The sequence below is a fragment of the Carcharodon carcharias genome, chromosome 10, assembly GCF_017639515.1.
Source record: "Carcharodon carcharias isolate sCarCar2 chromosome 10, sCarCar2.pri, whole genome shotgun sequence".
Taxonomy (NCBI): domain Eukaryota; kingdom Metazoa; phylum Chordata; class Chondrichthyes; order Lamniformes; family Lamnidae; genus Carcharodon; species Carcharodon carcharias.
This window is the reverse complement of record NC_054476.1, coordinates 110,073,988-110,094,050: the sequence shown is the minus strand read 5'-3', so window position 1 is coordinate 110,094,050 and position 20,063 is coordinate 110,073,988. Positions and strand designations below refer to the sequence as shown.

The 20,063-nt window shown below is 46.1% G+C and overlaps 2 protein-coding genes across 2 annotated transcripts in view; both read right to left on the bottom strand.

Moving 5' to 3' along the window:
• Nucleotides 1-20,063, bottom strand: part of LOC121283620 (protein phosphatase PTC7 homolog) — a 263,565-nt gene that overhangs the window by 210,143 nt on the left and 33,359 nt on the right. Inside the window, exon 2 of the mRNA XM_041198395.1 lies at nt 5,056-5,235. Coding sequence (XP_041054329.1) covers nt 5,056-5,235 — 180 coding nt within the window. The remainder of the gene's footprint in view (nt 1-5,055; nt 5,236-20,063) is intronic.
• LOC121283622 (NADH dehydrogenase [ubiquinone] 1 alpha subcomplex subunit 1-like) lies at nt 10,635-10,964 on the bottom strand. The gene has a single exon (XM_041198396.1). The coding sequence runs from the start codon at nt 10,962-10,964 to the stop codon at nt 10,755-10,757; it is 210 nt and encodes a 69-aa protein (XP_041054330.1). The 3' UTR covers nt 10,635-10,754.

The following is a 20,063-nucleotide window of genomic DNA, read 5'->3' as shown; positions in this document are numbered from 1 at the left end:
ACAGCGCCCCCCGCCACACACACACACAGCGCACCCCACACACACACACACAACGCCCCCGCACACACACACACACAACGCCCCCGCACACACACACACACACAGCGCCCCCCCACACACACACACAGCGCCCCCCCACACACACACACAGCGCCCCCCCACACACACACAGCGCCCCCCCACACACACACACACACACAGCGCCCCCCCACACACACACACACACAACGCCCCCCCCACACACACACACACAGCGCACCCCACACACACAGCACCCCCCCACACACACACACAGCGCCCCCCACACACACACACAGCGCCCCCCCACACACACACACACACAGCGCCCCCCCACACACACACACACACACACAGCGCCCCCCCACACACACACACACACACACAGCGCCCCCCCACACACACACACAGCGCCCCCCCACACACACACACAGCGCCCCCCCACACACACACACAGCGCCCCCCCACACACACACACACAGCGCCCCCCCACACACACACACAGCGCCCCCCCACACACACACACACAGCGCCCCCCCACACACACACACACACAGCGCCCCCCCACACACACACACACACAGCGCCCCCCCACACACACACACACACAGCGCCCCCCCACACACACACACACAGCGCCCCCCCACACACACACACACAGCGCCCCCCCACACACACACACAGCGCCCCCGCACACACACACACACAGCGCACCCCCACACACACACACAGCGCCCCCCCACACACACACACAGCGCCCCCCCACACACACACACAGCGCCCCCCCACACACACACACACACAGCGCCCCCCCACACACACACACACACACAGCGCCCCCCCACACACACACACAGCGCCCCCCCCACACACACACACACACAGCGCCCCCCCACACACACACACACACACAGCGCCCCCCCACACACACACACACACAGCGCCCCCCCACACACACACACACAGCGCCCCCCCACACACACACACACACACAGCGCCCCCCACACACACACACACAGCGCCCCCCCACACACACACACACACACAGCGCCCCCCCACACACACACACACAGCGCCCCCCCCAACACACACACACAGCGCCCCCCCACACACACAGCGCCCCCCCCACACACACACACAGCGCCCCCCCACACAGACACACACACACAGCGCCCCCCCACACACACACACACACACAGCGCCCCCCCCCCACACACACACACACACAGCGCCCCCCCCCACACACACACACACACAGCGCCCCCCCACACACACACAGCGCCCCCCCCACACACACAGCGCCCCCCCACACACACAGCGCCCCCCCACACACACACACACACACACACCCAACAGCACACACACACACACACACACCCAACAGCACCCCCACACACACACACCCAACAGCACCCCCACACACACACACCCAACAGCACCCCCACACACACACACCCAACAGCACCCCCACACACACACACCCAACAGCACCCCCACACACACACACCCAACAGCACCCCCACACACACACACCCAACAGCACCCCCACACACACACACCCAACAGCACCCCCACACACACACACCCAACAGCACCCCCACACACACACACCCAACAGCACCCCCACACACACACACCCAACAGCACCCCCACACACACACACCCAACAGCACCCCCACACACACACACCCAACAGCACCCCCACACACACACACCCAACAGCACCCCCACACACACACACCCAACAGCACCCCCACACACACACACCCAACAGCACCCCCACACACACACACCCAACAGCACCCCCACACACACACACCCAACAGCACCCCCACACACACACACCCAACAGCACCTCCACACACACACACCCAACAGCACCCCCACACACACACACCCAACAGCACCCCCACACACACACACCCAACAGCACCCCCACACACACACACCCAACAGCACCCCCACACACACACACCCAACAGCACCCCCACACACACACACCCAACAGCACCCCCACACACACACACCCAACAGCACCCCCACACACACACACCCAACAGCACCCCCACACACACACACCCAACAGCACCCCCACACACACACACCCAACAGCACCCCCACACACACACACCCAACAGCACCCCCACACACACACACCCAACAGCACCTCCACACACACACACCCAACAGCACCCCCACACACACACACCCAACAGCACCCCCACACACACACACACCCAACAGCACCCCCACACACACACACACCCAACAGCATCCCCACACACACACACACCCAACAGCATCCCCACACACACACACACCCAACAGCATCCCCACACACACACACACCCAACAGCATCCCCACACACACACACCCAACAGCATCCCCACACACACACACCCAACAGCATCCCCACACACACACACACCCAACAGCCCCCCACACACACACACACACACCCAACAGCTCCCCCCCACACACACACCCAACAGCTCCCCCCCACACACACACCCAACAGCCCCGCCACACACACACCCAACAGCCCCGCCACACACACACCCAACAGCCCCGCCACACACACACCCAACAGCCCCGCCACACACACACCCAACAGCCCCGCCACACACACACCCAACAGCCCCGCCACACACACACCCAACAGCCCCGCCACACACACACCCAACAGCCCCGCCACACACACACCCAACAGCCCCGCCACACACACACCCAACAGCCCCGCCACACACACACCCAACAGCCCCGCCACACACACACCCAACAGCCCCGCCACACACACACCCAACAGCCCCGCCACACACACACCCAACAGCCCCGCCACACACACACCCAACAGCCCCGCCACACACACACCCAACAGCCCCGCCACACACACACCCAACAGCCCCGCCACACACACACCCAACAGCCCCGCCACACACACACCCAACAGCCCCGCCACACACACACCCAACAGCCCCGCCACACACACACCCAACAGCCCCGCCACACACACACCCAACAGCCCCGCCACACACACACCCAACAGCCCCGCCACACACACACCCAACAGCCCCGCCACACACACACCCAACAGCCCCGCCACACACACACCCAACAGCCCCGCCACACACACACCCAACAGCCCCGCCACACACACACCCAACAGCCCCGCCACACACACACCCAACAGCCCCGCCACACACACACCCAACAGCCCCGCCACACACACACCCAACAGCCCCGCCACACACACACCCAACAGCCCCGCCACACACACACCCAACAGCCCCGCCACACACACACCCAACAGCCCCGCCACACACACACCCAACAGCCCCGCCACACACACACCCAACACCCCCGCCACACACACCCAATACACAAACACTCACACATGCATCTCCCACCCACTCCCAGAGACAAGTTCAAGTCCCACCACAAAAAATGGGTTTTCAAATTTAATTAAATCTAGAATAAAAAACTATTTTCAGTAATGGAGACCATGCAATTGTGCAATTGTCATAAAAACCCTTTCAGTCCATTGATGTAATCTGAGGTAAGGAAATCTGCCGTCCTTAGCCGGTCTGACCTATATGTGACTCCATATCTACAGTAATGTGATTGACAATTAATTGCCCTCTAAATTGGCCTAGCAAGCCACTCAACTGTCACGAACGCAGCTCACTATCAGTTAGAGACTGGAAGTAATTGATGGCTTTATCACGGATGACCATATCCTTTGAATAAATAAAAATGAAAAATATTAAAATGGTTAGCCAAATCTTTAAGCTCTGTAAATATTGCAACAAACTAAGACCTCAGGAAGTTTTTGTCAAGTCAAGAAACTTGCAGTTTCAGCTAAGGGAATAATCTGAAAAATGAATCCAGAATGTGCTGGGCCCTGTACCAGTTATGTTGCAATCAACTTATATGTTCAAGTTTCCGCACACCATCATTCATATAAACAGTCATCCCCCAGCCCCCACCACCACCCACCAACACACATACACTTATCAATATGCAATGTGTAATCAAAAACAAACAATTAGTCATTGAATAGGGCCAAGGGAGCCTGAGTAGGATCGTATGAAAAGCAGTAAAAAATATCCCTTCAGAGTTAGACTGATGATCACAAGGTAAGACACTTTTTGGGCAGCTTTTACATTTTAATCACTCTCCTAAGCAGTGCAAATAAATGTGCCCTGAAAAGATTCAAGAGCAGGCGTAATTTCAATCTGAGCAGTGTGATAATTTAGTTTACTCTTAAGGTGTCATGTTCAAAGGGCAGATCAACTGACTGAAATTTGAACGGATTTGTCCAAGTAGTTGCTCCAGCTAATGAAATAGACCAGTGCTTGAACTGGCTGTTGGATCACTGCAACTCCGGTGATTAAAGTTGGATTCACATAACCTGTGTGTGCAATGTGATGAACATTCCTGAACTGAGGCAATCCATGGAAACTTGGCCTTTAAAACCCTGGGGCATGGTAAGTTGAGAGTGGGACTGCTTCAGATGAAGAATCAGCACAAAGAGCACTAATATTCAAGTCAAGTGGCTATGGGTACAATCCGCTTACATTTAAAATTCCGCGATCTTTAGAGCTAATGCATCTCATTTCACACAGATTCCGCAGTTGATACGAGTGGACATTCTGGGCAAAATAGTTTTAGAAAGTGCATTCAAATAACTACTGCACTCCACATGATAATCAGCAAAACAGCCCAATTTGCCCCTGTAGTTAATCATTTTCAACGTCTGGTTTAATCTCATCCAAAAAGTCACCATAAACCCAAAAAATAATTGGTGTGCAGAAATTCAGTAATTTAACATTATTAAAAATTAATTGAACATTGATGTTGTTTATATCTCCAGCAATTAATAACTGAGTATTTAGGACCCCTGCTCACCCTTACAGACACGCGTAGCCATTGTGCAGACAGATTTCGTTTGATGTGCAAACATCCATCAGTATTTGAGATTTTAGCCTGACAGCTAGGTTTCCTTCTCATCACCAAGAAACAAATCTTCCACTAACCCAGTAATGGAGCCTTGTTCTGCAGCATTTCATTGTAACTAGCTGTCAGGATACCCACAGGATTGCTGGGAACAAACAGTCCTTCTTGAACAAGTCGCTCACATGTTTGCATCAATGTTGTGGAAAATTGGGATGGGTCCACACCGTAATCCCACCATCCTCCAACACCGTCTGCCACTCCTGCAACAAAGAAAGAAACATTAAAACATTGTGAAGAGCACTGGTCCTCTTAGAACTGTGACTGGAATGTCACTTGTGAGAAGAGGCAGGAGATAAGCTTGGGAGGTACAGAGTTCTGCAGTTCAGTAGACTTTCTATATGAAACTGTAGTTCCTGTTGAATCAATACTATTGCCTCGTGACCAGATGTTTAACAAATGGTTCTTTCAAGCAATGACTAAAATATTTGCAATTCAGGCTGGGCAAATTTAAAATTAGAAATCTCTATGCATAACAGGCAGAAAAAAACTGGACAATCACTTGAACACGTTAAGGGTTTGCCTTTGCTACATGACAGGCACCTTTAAATAGTGACTAGATTCAAGTAGGTTAAGTCTAAGAGATACCAACACACCTGCTGAAACAGAGACTAAGGAAGATTCCTTCCTCCTGTCCTTATGTGGAAAGAGTGCAGTGATTATGTTTCAGAACTAAGATTTAAGAGAATACAAGTTCAAATCCCACCATGCCAGTTTGAGAATTCAAATTCAGTTTAGAATATTGGAAATAAAAAGCCTGCATCAGTAAGTGACCACGAAGCTGTCCAACAGACATAAAAAAAACTCAACTGGGGTGATGGTGGCATAGTGGTATTATCAATAGACGAGTATTCCAGAGACCCAGGGTAATGTTCTGGGAACTGGGGTTCAAATCCCACCACAGCAGGTGGTGAAATATGAATTCAATAAAAAAATCTTGAATTAAAAGTCTGATGATGACCACAAAACCATTGCTGATTCTCATAAAAACCCATCTGGTTCACTAATGTCCTTTAGGGAAGGAAATCTGCTGTCCTTAACTGGTCTGGCCTACATGTGACTCCAGACCCACAGCAATATGGTTGACTCTTAAATGCCCTCTGAACAAGGGCAATAAATGCTGGCCTAACCAGCAACACCCTCATCTCATAAACGAATAATTTTTAAAAAATTGGTTCTCTGATATCCTTTAGGGAAGGGAACCTACCATCCTTACCAGCTCTGGGCTTGTGTATATATCCATTCCCTCACCAGTGTAGTTGATTGTGCCCTTTTGCCTAGAAAATTCACTCAGTTGCATTAACAACTTGTAATTATGGAAAGGTGCTGAAGGGATGTTTCCCCTCCTGCAGAAATCTAGAACGAGGGGGCAGAGTTTCAAAATAGGGGGTCTCCTATTTAAGATAGAGATGAGGAGGACCTTCTCTCAGAGGGTCATTAATCTTTGGAATTTTGTCCCCCAGAGAGCAGTGGGGGCTGGGTCACTGAATATATCTAAGGTAGAGTTAATTTTTTTTTTAAATCTACTAGGGAGTCAAGGATTAGTGGAGATGAGGGGGCAGGCAGGAAAGTGATATTAAGACCACAATCTGATCAGCTATGATCTTATTGAATAGCAGAGCAGTCTCGAGGGGCCCAATGGCCTATACCTACTATTATTTACATTCTTATATAGCATCTTTGATGGGATAAAATATTTCAAGTGGTTCACAGGAGCATGATAAAACAAAATATGACACTGAACCAATAAGGAGATATTAGGTCAGATGACCAAAAGGTTGGTCAAAGACTTAGGTTTTAAGGAATGTCTTAAAGGAAGAAAGTGAGGTGGAGGCATGGGGATATTTAGAGAGCTAATTCCAAAGCTTAAGGCCTAGGCAGCTGAAGGAATTGGTGGAGCAATTAAAATCGGGGATGCTCAAGGGACCAGAATTTGAGGAGCACAGATATCAGAGAGTTTTGTTGTTGGAGGATATTACAGCGATACAGAGAGGCAAGGCCAAGGAAAATTTGAAAACAAGAATGAGAATTTTAAAACAGAGATGTGGCTTAACCAGGAGTCAGTGTAGTTCAGTGAGCACAGGGGTGATGGGTGAATGGGATCTGGCACAAGTTAGAATTGGACAGCAGAGTTTACAGGGGCAAAATACAGAAGGCCAACCAGGAGTGCATTGGAATTGTCCTGTCTAGAGCTAACAAAGGCATGGATGAGGGTTGCAGCACAAGAGTTGAGGCGGGGCAGAGTAGGGCAATATTACGGAGGTAGAAATACCAGACAGCATGGGTGTGTGGTTGAAAGCTGATCTTGGGGTAAAATATGACACCAATCTTGTGAACAATCTGGTTTGGTGTCAGACAGTTGTCAGGGAGAAACATAGAGTTGCTGGCTGGAGGGCAAAATTTGTGGCAGGGACCAAAGATAATTGCTTCAGTCTTCCTAATATTAAATGTTAAAACTGCCAAAGGTTCAAGGTAGCCCACCACCACCTTCTCAGGCAACTTAGAATGGGATAGTGAATGCTGACCTCATCAACGATGCCCACATCTTGAGAATGATTTTTTTAAAAAGTCCTGGGCAAAAACACACAGAACATACAACCGTTGTGGTTCAGTTGAACCAGATGAGTTTCCTGTTTCCACAATGCAGACTTGCTAACAGCCCGATCTGAGTAACTATAAAACGGAGAGAACAGTAGTCACATCACTCAACAAAATCCACTGAGAGAAAATCCACAAAGCAGCAGCCAAAAAACTTTTTAATGGTTATGAAATACATCCTCAGAAAATAAGGCTCCAGTCACCTCTTAGCTCCTGCAGCAAGGGAATTCATAAGTCAAGCTTAACGCATTCAAACTGATTATTCTCAATCAATATTTATTTGAAAAACAGGAACTCAGGTGCAGAAAATCTAATCTGAAGGCACTTATTACAAAAGTACTTTTTACTTAATTTATAACCTAGGCAACATCTTGTGGGGAATTTGCAATCTCTCACACCCAGTGTTGAGTAACCCAGTATTTGTTGTTATTTCAACAGCATATTTCAGTAATGGTGGTTACATCTCAAACACCCCTACAAGAATGGTGAATTAATCATTAAAAAGCAGAATTCTGCAGATGCTGGAAATCTGAAACAAAAACAGAAAATGCTGGGAACTTGACTTTTAAATTTGATTTTACCTAGCAGCATATAAACTGTTTTGACGATTCCTCTGAACATTACCCTAGTTGAACAATTAGTGCACTCCATATTTTCTGATGTCTGTACAGGTGGGGCTGACAGTCAATATTACACCAGCCCATCACAACAGTTAATCATGCTCTTTGCTTTTAGCTTGATTTAAATTACTATCAACCTTTCCTGATTATCTACCATCAATTCTCCACGTGACCCTTAAATAAAAGCATGTATACTAAGATGAGAATTTATTTCTCTAGCATCACATTATGCTTTGAAGATGCTCTTACTCCTGCCAATGTTAAATAACAATTCATTTTAATTCATCAGAGTATGTTTCAGCTTTTCTTGTGCTGGTTCACACTCTGCCTCCATTAGTCCTTCCAGCTTTCAATATCTGTCTGTACTACCAACCTGAAGTAATCTCTTGTCCAAAGTAAAGTCAGAAATGGGGATGATCACAGATGAATGTACAGTGTTCAATACCATTCAGGACTCCTCAGATAATGAAGCAGCCTGTGTCCATATGCTCAGACAACTTTGGCTAACAAATGGCAAGTGACATTCACACTAGACAAGTGCCAGACAATGGCCATCTCCAACAAGAGAGAATCCAACCACTTCCTCTTGGCATTCAACAGCATTTTCTATCACCAAATCCCCCACTACCAACATCCTGGGAGTTACCATTAGCCAGAAACTGAACTGGACCAGCCATATGAATACTGTGGCTACAAGAGCAGGTCAGGGGCTGGGAACCCTGTGATGAGTAACTCACCTCCTGACTCCCCAAAGCCTGTCCACCATCTACAAGGCATGAGTCAGGAGTGTGATAGAATACTCCCCACTTACCTGGAGGAACGCAACAAACACATGGGAACACCACCACTTGCAAGTTCCCCTTCAAGTCACACACCATCCTGTCTTGGGACTACATCACTGTTCCTTCACTGTTCCTGAAAGTCCTTCCCTAACTGCACCGTCACTCCATCTATTCTACATGAACTGCAGTGGTTCATCACCATTGCAAGGTAAATTAGGGATGAGCAATAAATGCCAGCCTTGCCAGCAAAGCAAGCATCCCATGAATGAAAAAAAAATTCACATCCAAACACTGAATCACATCTCTGCTATACATCAGTCTCATTTAAGTAATATCTGTACATTCAATCAATTATGTATTTGTTTAAAATACACACGTGTTGTTGCAATCTGGAATGTGCTGCTGGAAAGGCTGAGGGAAGCTCAAAAAGAGAACTGGATAACTACTTGAAGGCAAAAAAATAAATTACAGGGCTCTGGGGAAAGAGCAGAGTTGTGGGACTAATTGAGATAACAAGAGCCGACACAGGAACAACGGGGAGAGTGACTTCCTTTTGTGCTGTATCATTCTACTATTCACTGGAATCCCACAGGGAACAAGTAGTTTGAAGGCAGGCTTGGGTTTTGTTATTTGCATAAACTGAGAACAGGTGGCCAAGGGGGTGGGAGGTTGCTGCAGTCACCAAAAGATCTTTAAGTTCCACTTCACTAGTAGTGCACTTACAAGACATGGACTACAGAGGCTCAAGAAGGTAACTCGCAATCACCTTTCAGGCCAGTATATGTTGGTGATATCAACAAAGCCTCCATAAAGGCCAATAATGGCAAAGCTGATGGTACAAATAGGCAGAGTTCCTCACATCTGATGGTCAATGACACTGGTAATATATGTTTATGTTTTCCAACTGTGACACAAGGTGAAATTACTGTTTGCGCCAGTTCTACATTTGCTACAGGTATCTGTACAACCTTGTCTACATTACAGTGCTGCCATCAAAAGGAGCTCCACACGTACTAAAAGTGCAACACAAGTGGGAAAGTGAGCTCAATCCCGGCACTGTACAGTGGAAGACCTGGTAAACGCAAACCTTTCATGGGAAAGGATAAAAAAACAAATCCAAAAATACATCTGGGAGTCAACAAATAGAGCCTCATACAACCACCAGTGGTCCATTCAATTCCTGGAAACTGGTATGTTAGGGGGAAAAATGTATGGCACTAAAAAATTGAAAAGTCTTAAAGTACAGGATAGTGCACAATATGCCCTTATAAGTATGAAGTATTTATTCATTCTTACATTGGAATCCTGATTTTAATTACATAAGTGCAGCATTTATCAATGACTCACAAGATCCTGGATCCATATTTTCCCTGTTTTTTCAAGAAAACAGACAAGGATTGGAATGATTGTTCAAACAGATTTTTAAACTCCACTGAAGGCTCATTCTCTTGTTTTTAAAGGGGTACACCAAAAGTTTGGGGAATATTCTGGGGAAAACTCTGCCCACGGCTGGGAACACATAGGAACTGCTGGATGAAAAAAGGTCTGTCTGGTTATCTTCTACTATCCTGGTGGTCACATGACAGTGTTTTTTTTTACTAGTTCACATTTTTATTTTCAATTTTATTCTAAATTACTTCATGAAACAAAGATTAAAGTTCAGGTTTTAGTGACCATTCTCCTGCAGGGTCATGGGTCCCATAGTTTGAGGTGAAAAGCCCATCAGTCGATGTTTTCTAATCCCCTTGATTTGTAATAGGTTTTGCAACCAGACACTCTTCTGTCTCGATCCAGCAGGGTCCAATGATATGGTAAACGAGCAATCCGCTTTTCCTTGCCGCCGTTCGTCCACTTGAGGTAGATGGTAGCGAGTCCGGGCACCGTCAGGCAGCCAGCCATAATGCAGAGATCCGGCAAGATCTCATACCACATCTTTGATCTCTCCCCGTCCCAGTGTTAATGGAGTTGTTGACTAATAAGAGTGATCAGCCTTGATCAATTGTGTTACCATAAAAGGGACAATAACAACAAGGATAAGAAATTGGCTGAGTGACAGGAAACAGAGGGTAGTGGTTAATGGCTGTTTTTTGGACTGCAGGAAGGTTTGTCGTGGAGTTCCCCAGGGTTGGTGTTGGGACTGTTGCTCTTTCTGATATATATTAATGATCTAGGCCTTGGTAGACAGGATACAATTTCAAAATTTGTGGATGATACAAAACTTGGAAGCACTGCAAAATGTGGTGAGGATATTATAGAACTTCCAAAATGAATCATTTTGGTAGGAAGAACATGGAGAGACAATATGAAATAAAGGGTGCAATTCTAAAAGATGTGCAGAGCAGGGGGATCTGGATGTATATACATATGAATTATTGAAGTTGGCTGGACAGGTTGAGAGAGCAGTTTATAAGGCATAGGGTTTTCTACGCTTTATTAATAGAAGCATAGGGTACAAGAGCAAGGAGGTTACGTTTAACTTGTATAAGTTGTCCGGCCTCAAGTGGTATATTTTGCTCTGGGCACCACACTTTAGGAAAGATTTGAAGAAATTAGAGAGAGTGCAGAGAAGATTCACAAAAATAATTCCAGGGGGGAGGTGCTTCAGTTACATAGATAAATTGGAGAAGTTGGGACTATTTTCCTTGGAGAAGAAAAGGTTGAGGGGAGTTTTAATAGAGGTATTCAAAATCATGAGGGGTCTGGACTGAGTGAAGGCAGAAAAACTGTCCCCATTGGTGGAACGATCAAGCATGAGAGGGCACAGATTTAAGGTAATTGGCAAAAGAAGCAATGAAGACATGAGGAGAAGCTTTTTCACGCAGTGAGTGGTTAAGATCTGGAATGCAATGCCTGAGACTGTGATGGATGCAAGTTCAAACAAGGCATTCGAGGGGGAATTGGATTATCATCTGAAAAGGAAGAATGTGCAGGGCTACAGGGAGAAGGCAGGGGAATAGCACTAGGTGCATTGCTCATTTGCAGAACATTCGGGCTGAATGGTCTCCTGTGCTGTAACCAATCTGCAATACTGTGAGAACAGACCTAGTCATGAGATGTGGAAAATCCCAATGGTAGAAAGCTCTGGCAACTATAGCTCCAGTCACCAGTTGCTCCTAAGCATCATGTCTCAAATTAGTTGATCCTGATTGGTCAAGGCAAAACAGGGTCAAGCTGCCTGGTTTAAATTTCAAACAATGCTTGGCAGTTAACTATCTGTCACCATCAGTGGTGCATTCTCTATGGCAACGCCACTTGCCAACCAATCAACACTCTTCACATACAGTACATATTGTTTTCTCCCCCGTTATATTGGTATCCTTGTGAGTGTCCTGATGAGTACCAGACAAAAAGCTTAGACAGGTCTCTCTTTTCAGCAATGCTCAAGTTCTGTACTACCAAACAGCCATTCAGAATCCTAAAAACAGTGATCGTTTCACCTCCCAACCTTCACCCTTCCAGTGAGAACATACCCAATTTACATTTCACTGCTCATAATCCAATCCCTCCATCTTCTCAAATCATTCTGATTGCTTTCTTCTGTATCCTTTCATTAATTGCCCTTGACACCTGGGCAGCATTTGGCTAAGCGTGGCATCAAGTACCCCAAACAAAACTGGAATCAATATAAATCAAGGGAAAACTCTCAACTGGCTGGAGTCATACCCAACACAATGGAAGATGATTGTGTTGTTGGAGGCCGAAGAGAACATCACTACAGAAAATCCTCAGGATAGTGCCCTAGGCCCAACCATCTTCAGCTGCTTAAATGACCTTGCCTCCATCATAAGGTCAGAAATTGGGATGTTCACTGATGATTGCACAATGTTCAACACCATTTGCAACACCTTATATACTAAAGACGCCCTTACCCACATGCAGCAAGGCCTGGACAACATTCAGGCTTAGGTTGCTTAGTGGCAAGTAACATCCATGCCACAGAAGTGCTAGGCAACGAGCACCTCTAACAAGAGAGAATCTAACCATTTCTCCTTGACATTCAAATAGAATTATCCATCAACAAATCCCCCATCATTCTGGGGCGGGGGAGGTGACGGTTGACCAGAAAATCAATTGGTCCAGCCATATATGGTGGCTGGAAGAGATCAGAGACTGGGTCTCTGATCTCTTCTGATTCTGCAGCAAGTGGCAGCTTCAACAACACTCAAGAAGCTCGACATCATCCAAATCAAAGCAGCCCACTTGATCAGCACCTCATCCACCATCTTAAACATTCACTCCCTCCACCACCAACGCAGTGGCAGCAGTGTACACAATATACAAAATGCACTGCAGGAACTCCTCAAGGCTCCTTCCACAGCACTTTCCAAACCAGCAGCCTCTACCACTAGCACTGGCAGGTTCCCCTTCAAGTCACACATCACCCTAACTTGAAACTATATCATCATTCCTTCACTGTCACGGTATCAAAATCCTGAAACTCCCTTCCTAGAAACACTACGGGTGTACCTACACTCCTGGATTGCAGTGGCTCAAGGCAGCATCTGCTCTAGGGCAATTAGGTACAGGCAATAAACGCTCATCATGCCAACGATGCTCATATTCCAAGAACAAATAAAGAAAAATGTACAGCCGTTTTGTATTGTGGTGACCACAGTATGCAGAATATTTCAATGAGTGATCAAAAATTGAACCCAGGAGTTTCCAGTGGAGATTACATGTATACATTAGGAAAGGGTTATATGGACTGAATCATTGCCTTTAAATTCTAAGATACAGTTCCGAGTCAGAGAATAATGACATTTCTAATAAGCATCAAATGCCACAATGTTCAAATGTCTGGATAAATGCGGAGACATTTCTGCTGCATTATGAAGGCTTTAAATGAGCAATTAAGGAAAAAATCCCTCCAGTGGCACGAGGGTTGGTAACAAGAGGAAATAAACGCCAAGATGATCAACAAGAGAACCAGAGGTGATACATCCAGAATTAATTTCATATCATGAGTCATCATGATTTGGAATGCAGCTCCTGACAGGGTGGTAGAAGCAGATTCAATAACAGCTTTCAAAAGGGAATTTGGTAAATAATGGAAGGGAAAAAAATTGAAAGAATATTGGGGAAGAGCAATGTAGTGGGACGAATGGGATTCCTCTTTAAATGAGTACAGGCACAAAGGGGCCAAGTGGCCTCATTCAAAACCGTAAGATTCTATAATTCTATACCCCGGTTCCAATCACAGAGCATCAGAGTGTGATTTTTTATCTCAAATTAAGTGAAGATAGCAAGCTCCTTCAGAAAACAACACAAACTGGCTATTTACATTTGGGCCCTACTACAGACCAGGCCTGTGCACTCCAAATTAAAGAGTCAACCTGCGTAAATCCTAAAGGATTTCATGTTCCCATCAATACAGCCTTTGTGTGCATCAAGAGGTCGCTTGGAGCAGAGTGGGAGAAGAGAAATGAGAGCAAGGGAGAAAGCCACAAGATATCCTGTCCATTGTATAAGCAAGAAAGACTGATGCAACATTTCAGAGATGAATGACTAAAACCAGTAAGTACAAACATTAGATGCTTTTATTAGTGGGAAGGGTCCTTGTACAAACGTAGATGGAGGCATAACCAGTAAGGAGATAGAAGCCCACTGCCAGAAGGCAAGCAGACTTGCTAACTCAGCCAGAGATAGATTTTAGTAAAACTCATGGGCTTAAGATACAAGGTTGGCACAAGTTTTGTAGTTATAAATGTAGATACCAGAAACTTCCACAATTCCCAAAACATATAGTAGAATCTGAAGTTTAGTTTTAAACATGTCGACTACACTAAGAAAGAGAAACACTGTTGGTACTTGATTCCAGATTCTAGGAGATTATTTGTATGCCGCTCATGTAAAGCTTGTTCAATCAAAGCCAGGATATCAAGTTAACAGTTAATAAAAGCAAAATACTGAAGATGCTGTAAATATTAAATAAAAACAGAAAATGCTGAAAAAATTCAGCAGGTCTGGCAGCATCTGTGGAGAGAGAAACTGAGTTAAAGTTTTGAGTCCATAGGACTTCTTCAGGGCTAAAGAGAGGTTGAAATGTGGTGGATTTTATACTGTTTATGAGGGGGTGGAGCAAAATAGAAAGTCAGGAATATGTGGGTACGCAGGAGAGGTTTGACAAAAATGTCATGGCCACAAGACAAAGGGAGTGATAATGGTAGTGTTAAAGACCAAAGAAGGTGCTGATTGTGGCATAAAGATAAGATAACCGAATGTGTTAATAGGGTCAGCGAAAGCGTAAGTTAAGAACATGTAGCAGATGATGGCCCTGTGGTGGGTGGTAGGGGCCGGAATTGGGGGAATTTAAAAAAGGATTGGATTAAAAAAGGGGTCAAGATGGAGGAGAGAGTTCATGGTCTGAAGTTGTTGAACTCAATATTCAGTCTGGCAGGCTGTAAAGTGCCTAGTCGGAAGATGAGGTGCTGTTCCTCCGGTTGGCGTTGGGCTTCACTGGAACATTGCAGCAGGCCAAGGGCATGAGAGCAGGATGGTGTGTTGAAATTGCAAGCGACAGGAAGGTCTGGGTCATGCTTGCGGACTGAGCGAAGGTGTTCCACAAGGCAGCCACCCAGTCTGCTTTTGGAATCCCCAGTGTAGGGGAGGCCACATTGGGAGCAGTAAATGCAGTAGACCAAATTGAAGGAGGTGCAAGTGAAGCACTGCTTCACCTGAAAGGAGTGTTTGGGCCCTTGGACAGAGAGGAGGGAGGAGGTAAAGGGGCAGGTGTTGCACCTTCTGCAATTGCGTGGGAAGGGGATGAGCTTTCACGGGGCTCTGACCCTTGTTCAGCTATTAACACATTTTGCTATCTTACCTTTATGCCACTATCAGAACCTTCTTTAGTCTTTAACACTACCATTATCACTCCCTTTATCTTATATCCATGACATCTTTGTCAAATCTCTCCTGAGCTCCCACCTATCACTGACCTTTTTTGCTCCACCCCCTCTTAAACAGCATAAAATCCATCACATAACTGGCTCTCTTTAGCTCTGAAGCAGTCATACAGGCTCAAAGCGTTAACCTTATTTCTCTCTCCACTGATGCTGCGAGGCCTGCTAAGTTAACAGTTAACCTTGATTACAGAGAAACCACCTTATGCAACATAACATAGCTGGAAATGTACTCCACAGTGGCTCAACTGGTTTGCAATTAAAAGAAAACTTGGCTCTTTCTACTTCTCTCCAATTCATGCAGTTCACCTGCAGGCCACTAAAAGTAGAAAGATAAACAAACAATTCAAACTCCAAAAACATCAAACTGCCTTGTGTCTCTTTATGGGGTATGTGGAACATTCCTTGTTCCAGTCCTACTCCGGCCTCCTTCCACAACTCTTTCTCTGGTACATCGATGATTACTTTGGTGCTGCTTCGTGCTCTCATCGGGACTTGGAAAAATTTATTAATTTTGCTTCCAATCTCCACCCCTCTATCATTTTCACGTGGTCCATCTCTGACACTTCCCTTCCCTTCCTTGACCTCGCTGTCTCAATCTCTGGTGATAGACTGTCCACCATTATCCATTACAAGCCTACCGACTCCCACAGCTATCTTGACTACAGCTCCTCACACCCCGTTTCCTGTAAGGACTCCATCCCATTCTCTCAGTTCCTTCGCCTCTGTCGCATCTGTTCCGATGATGCTACCTTCAAAAACAGTTCCTCTGACATGTCCTCCTTCTTCCTTAACCGAGGTTTTCCACCCACGGTCGTTGACAGGGCCCTCAACCGTGTCCGGCCCATCTCCCGCGCATCCACCCTCACGCCTTCTCCTCCCTCCCAGAAACATGATAGGGTCCCCCTTGTCCTCACTTATCACCCCACCAGCCTCCGCATTCAAAGGATCATCCTCTGCCATTTCCGCCAACTCCAGCATGATGCCACCACCAAACACATCTTCCCTTCACCCCCACTGTCGGCATTCTGTAGGGATCGTTCCCTCCGGGACACCCTGGTCCACTCCTCCATCACCCCCTACTCCTCAACCCCCTCCTATGGCACCACCCCATGACCACGCAAAAGATGTAACACCTGCCCCTTCACTTCCTCTCTCCTCACCGTCCAAGGGCCCAAACACTCCTTTCAAGTGAAGCAACATTTCACTTGCATTTCCCCCAACTTAGTCTACTGCATTCGTTGCTCCCAATGTGGTCTCTTCTACATTGGAGAGACCAAACGTAAACTGGGCGACCGCTTTGCAGAACACCTGCGGTCTGTCTGCAAGAATGACCCAAACCTCCCTGTCGCTTGCCATTTCAACACTTCACCCTGCTCTCTTGCCCACATGTCTGTCCTTGGCTTGCTGCATTGTTCCAGTGAAGCCCAACGCAAACTGGAGGAACAACACCTCATCTTCCGACTAGGCACTTTACAGCCTTCGGGACTGAATATTGAATTCAACAACTTTAGGTCTTTACCTCCCTCCTCCATTCCCACCCCCTTTCTGTTTCTTCCCCCTTCCTTTTGTTTTTTTCCAAATAAATTATATAGATTTTTCTTTTTCCCACCTATTTCCATTATTTTTAAAGATTTTAAAATCTTTTATGCTCCCCCCACCCCCACTAGAGCTATACCTTGAGTGCCCTACCATCCATTCTTAATTAGCGCATTCGTTTAGATAATATCACCAACTTTTAACACCTATGTGTTCTTTTGTTCTGTTGTCTGTGACATCTTTTGATGATCTGCTTCTATCACTGCTTGTTTGTCCCTACAACCACACCACCCCCCTCCACTTCTCTCCCCCCACCCAACCCACCCACCCCCCCACACCTTAAACCAGCTTATATTTCAGCCCTTCCTTGGATTCACCTAGTTCTGTCGAAGGGTCATGAGGACTCGAAACGTCAACTCTTTCCTTCTCCGCCGATGCTGCCAGACCTGCTGAGTTTTTCCAGGTAATTCTGTCTTTGCCTTGTGTTTCCCTTTATGTCATCTAGCCCATCACACCAACTGCAATGATGGACACACAACAAATAAACTACTTTTTTCTGGAGCTGGAGGAAATTGAGGGAAGAGAAACAGGAAGCTCCTGTTTCATGGTATTATCTCCAACAATCCTGGACATTCTGGTAATTTCTCATTTTTGGGAAAATCATGATCCATTATCCAGCCAGCCATACCAGCCCCTGCTCCCAACCCAATATGGTTGTCAGTAAATGCGCTGCCCATATGGTGCTGATTCATTTGGACTTGGGAAATTACAGATTCAATTCACAATGCATGCTGCCCTCAGTTGGGATTGATACAAGTGGCCTTCTGCAGCCCTGGTTTAATTAGCCAGCCTTGCTGCTCCCAATCCCTCTGCGGCTTTGATTTCCAACCCCAGCTCCACCAGAGATTTCCAGTTATTTTCAAAGCTGGTTTCCCAGCCATAATCTGGGAACCACTTTTAACCAACACAAATCAGAAATCCTGTAGCGGGGGACCTAAACAGGCCCCTCAATAAATCTCTTTTTTCCAGTTCAGTGCCCTAGTAGCACCACTTTGAGTTCTGGTGAAAGGTGTACACCTAAAACACTACCTTGTCTTTTCTCCTTACTCATGCTGCATTACTTTTTCTACATTACTATTCTTAGTTCCAAAACAAGTGAAGGCAAGATCTCAGCATAATTGTTCCTGGGACCTAGTGCTAAAGCCCTGCTGTAAAAATTCCTTGTCCTAGTAATGTTGATGTAGACATTTTAGATGATAGCAAAGATTTATGTAATGAAAAATGAAAAAAACTGTATACAAGAATGCAAATGAAGATTAAATCAAGCATGTAATGGAAGAGGAGTTGAGGCTAATTTTACAGTACAATATCACTTTGTACTCAATCCTCATTTTAATATGAAGAGCCTAGTTAGGTAGTGGTAAATATAACTGGCTTTGGACTGAATCCATATTCAAAACTGACTTGCAGGTTTGCAATGAGTCAACTTCATTTCCATATTCTATATCTGATTCATATCAGCAAATTTTTCTCTGCTAAACTGTATTGCACACCACAGGATTAGAAATAGCTTTAGATTCTTTTAAAGAGATACTGGTGATGCAGCTACTGCCACACAAGGAGAGTGGGAGATGGAAGGAAGAGGAAGGAAAGAGTGGAAGACGGATCAGGAAAAGGTGTCAGCGGGAGAGTGCGAAAGCAAGAGAGAGAGAGAGAGAGAGAGAGAGAGAAGGGCGAGCACACGAGGTGGACGACAGATTTCAGCACTAATATTCCTGACCAGCTTGCAGCTGTGGGCAACTAATACAAATCCTGCTGGAACAACACCTTGACTAAAGTTAATTTGGACATCATGGGCAAGCATCAGGATTACTGCAGCACCTGGGATTGGGTGAATTGCTCATTGAGTGAGAGGACCCTTGGGTGTCCAAGTTAAAGGCTTGATGCCTGGGGATGCTGATACCGAACGTTGCCATTTCATAATGTCTGTTGCTGTTCATTCCAAGTCATGAGTTTTGATGGACTATTCTTCCTGAGGTAGCTGCCTATGTCACTAAAGGTGGGCAGTGGTAATGTTTTCACCCTGTTATATCTCAAAAGCTAATGGATGGATTTCCACGAAACTTGGTACACTGAAATGAAATGGCCCAAGGGAGAACAGATTAGTTTTTTGTGAAGACGCTGATCTGGATCCTGGAATTTTTTTTAAGGGATTCATTAACACTGGGACATCAGACAAATTGACTTTTAGAATATTGTAGGTTGTCTCAGCTGTCAAAATGTGAGCAGAGTTTTCAGAGCAGGTAGTTGGATGTGGATTGTCTTCAAGCCTCCTTAGTAAGATGGAAGCTCTTAATAAAAAGATTTATTTTTTTCAGCTTTGAAGTTACAGGACATCAACCAGGCAGAGAAAAGCCTCAAGGAAGAACTACGTAATTGTAATAACAATGAGGGATAACGCTGCAGAGATATTCATTCTACTGAGTGCCCTCTTCATTTGTTAAGAGCTGTGCTGGTGTGGGAAACGGGGTCAGTAGAGTGCATCTACCTACCTTTAGAACGTAGAGTTATGCTGAGAGAAGAATGGATTGTG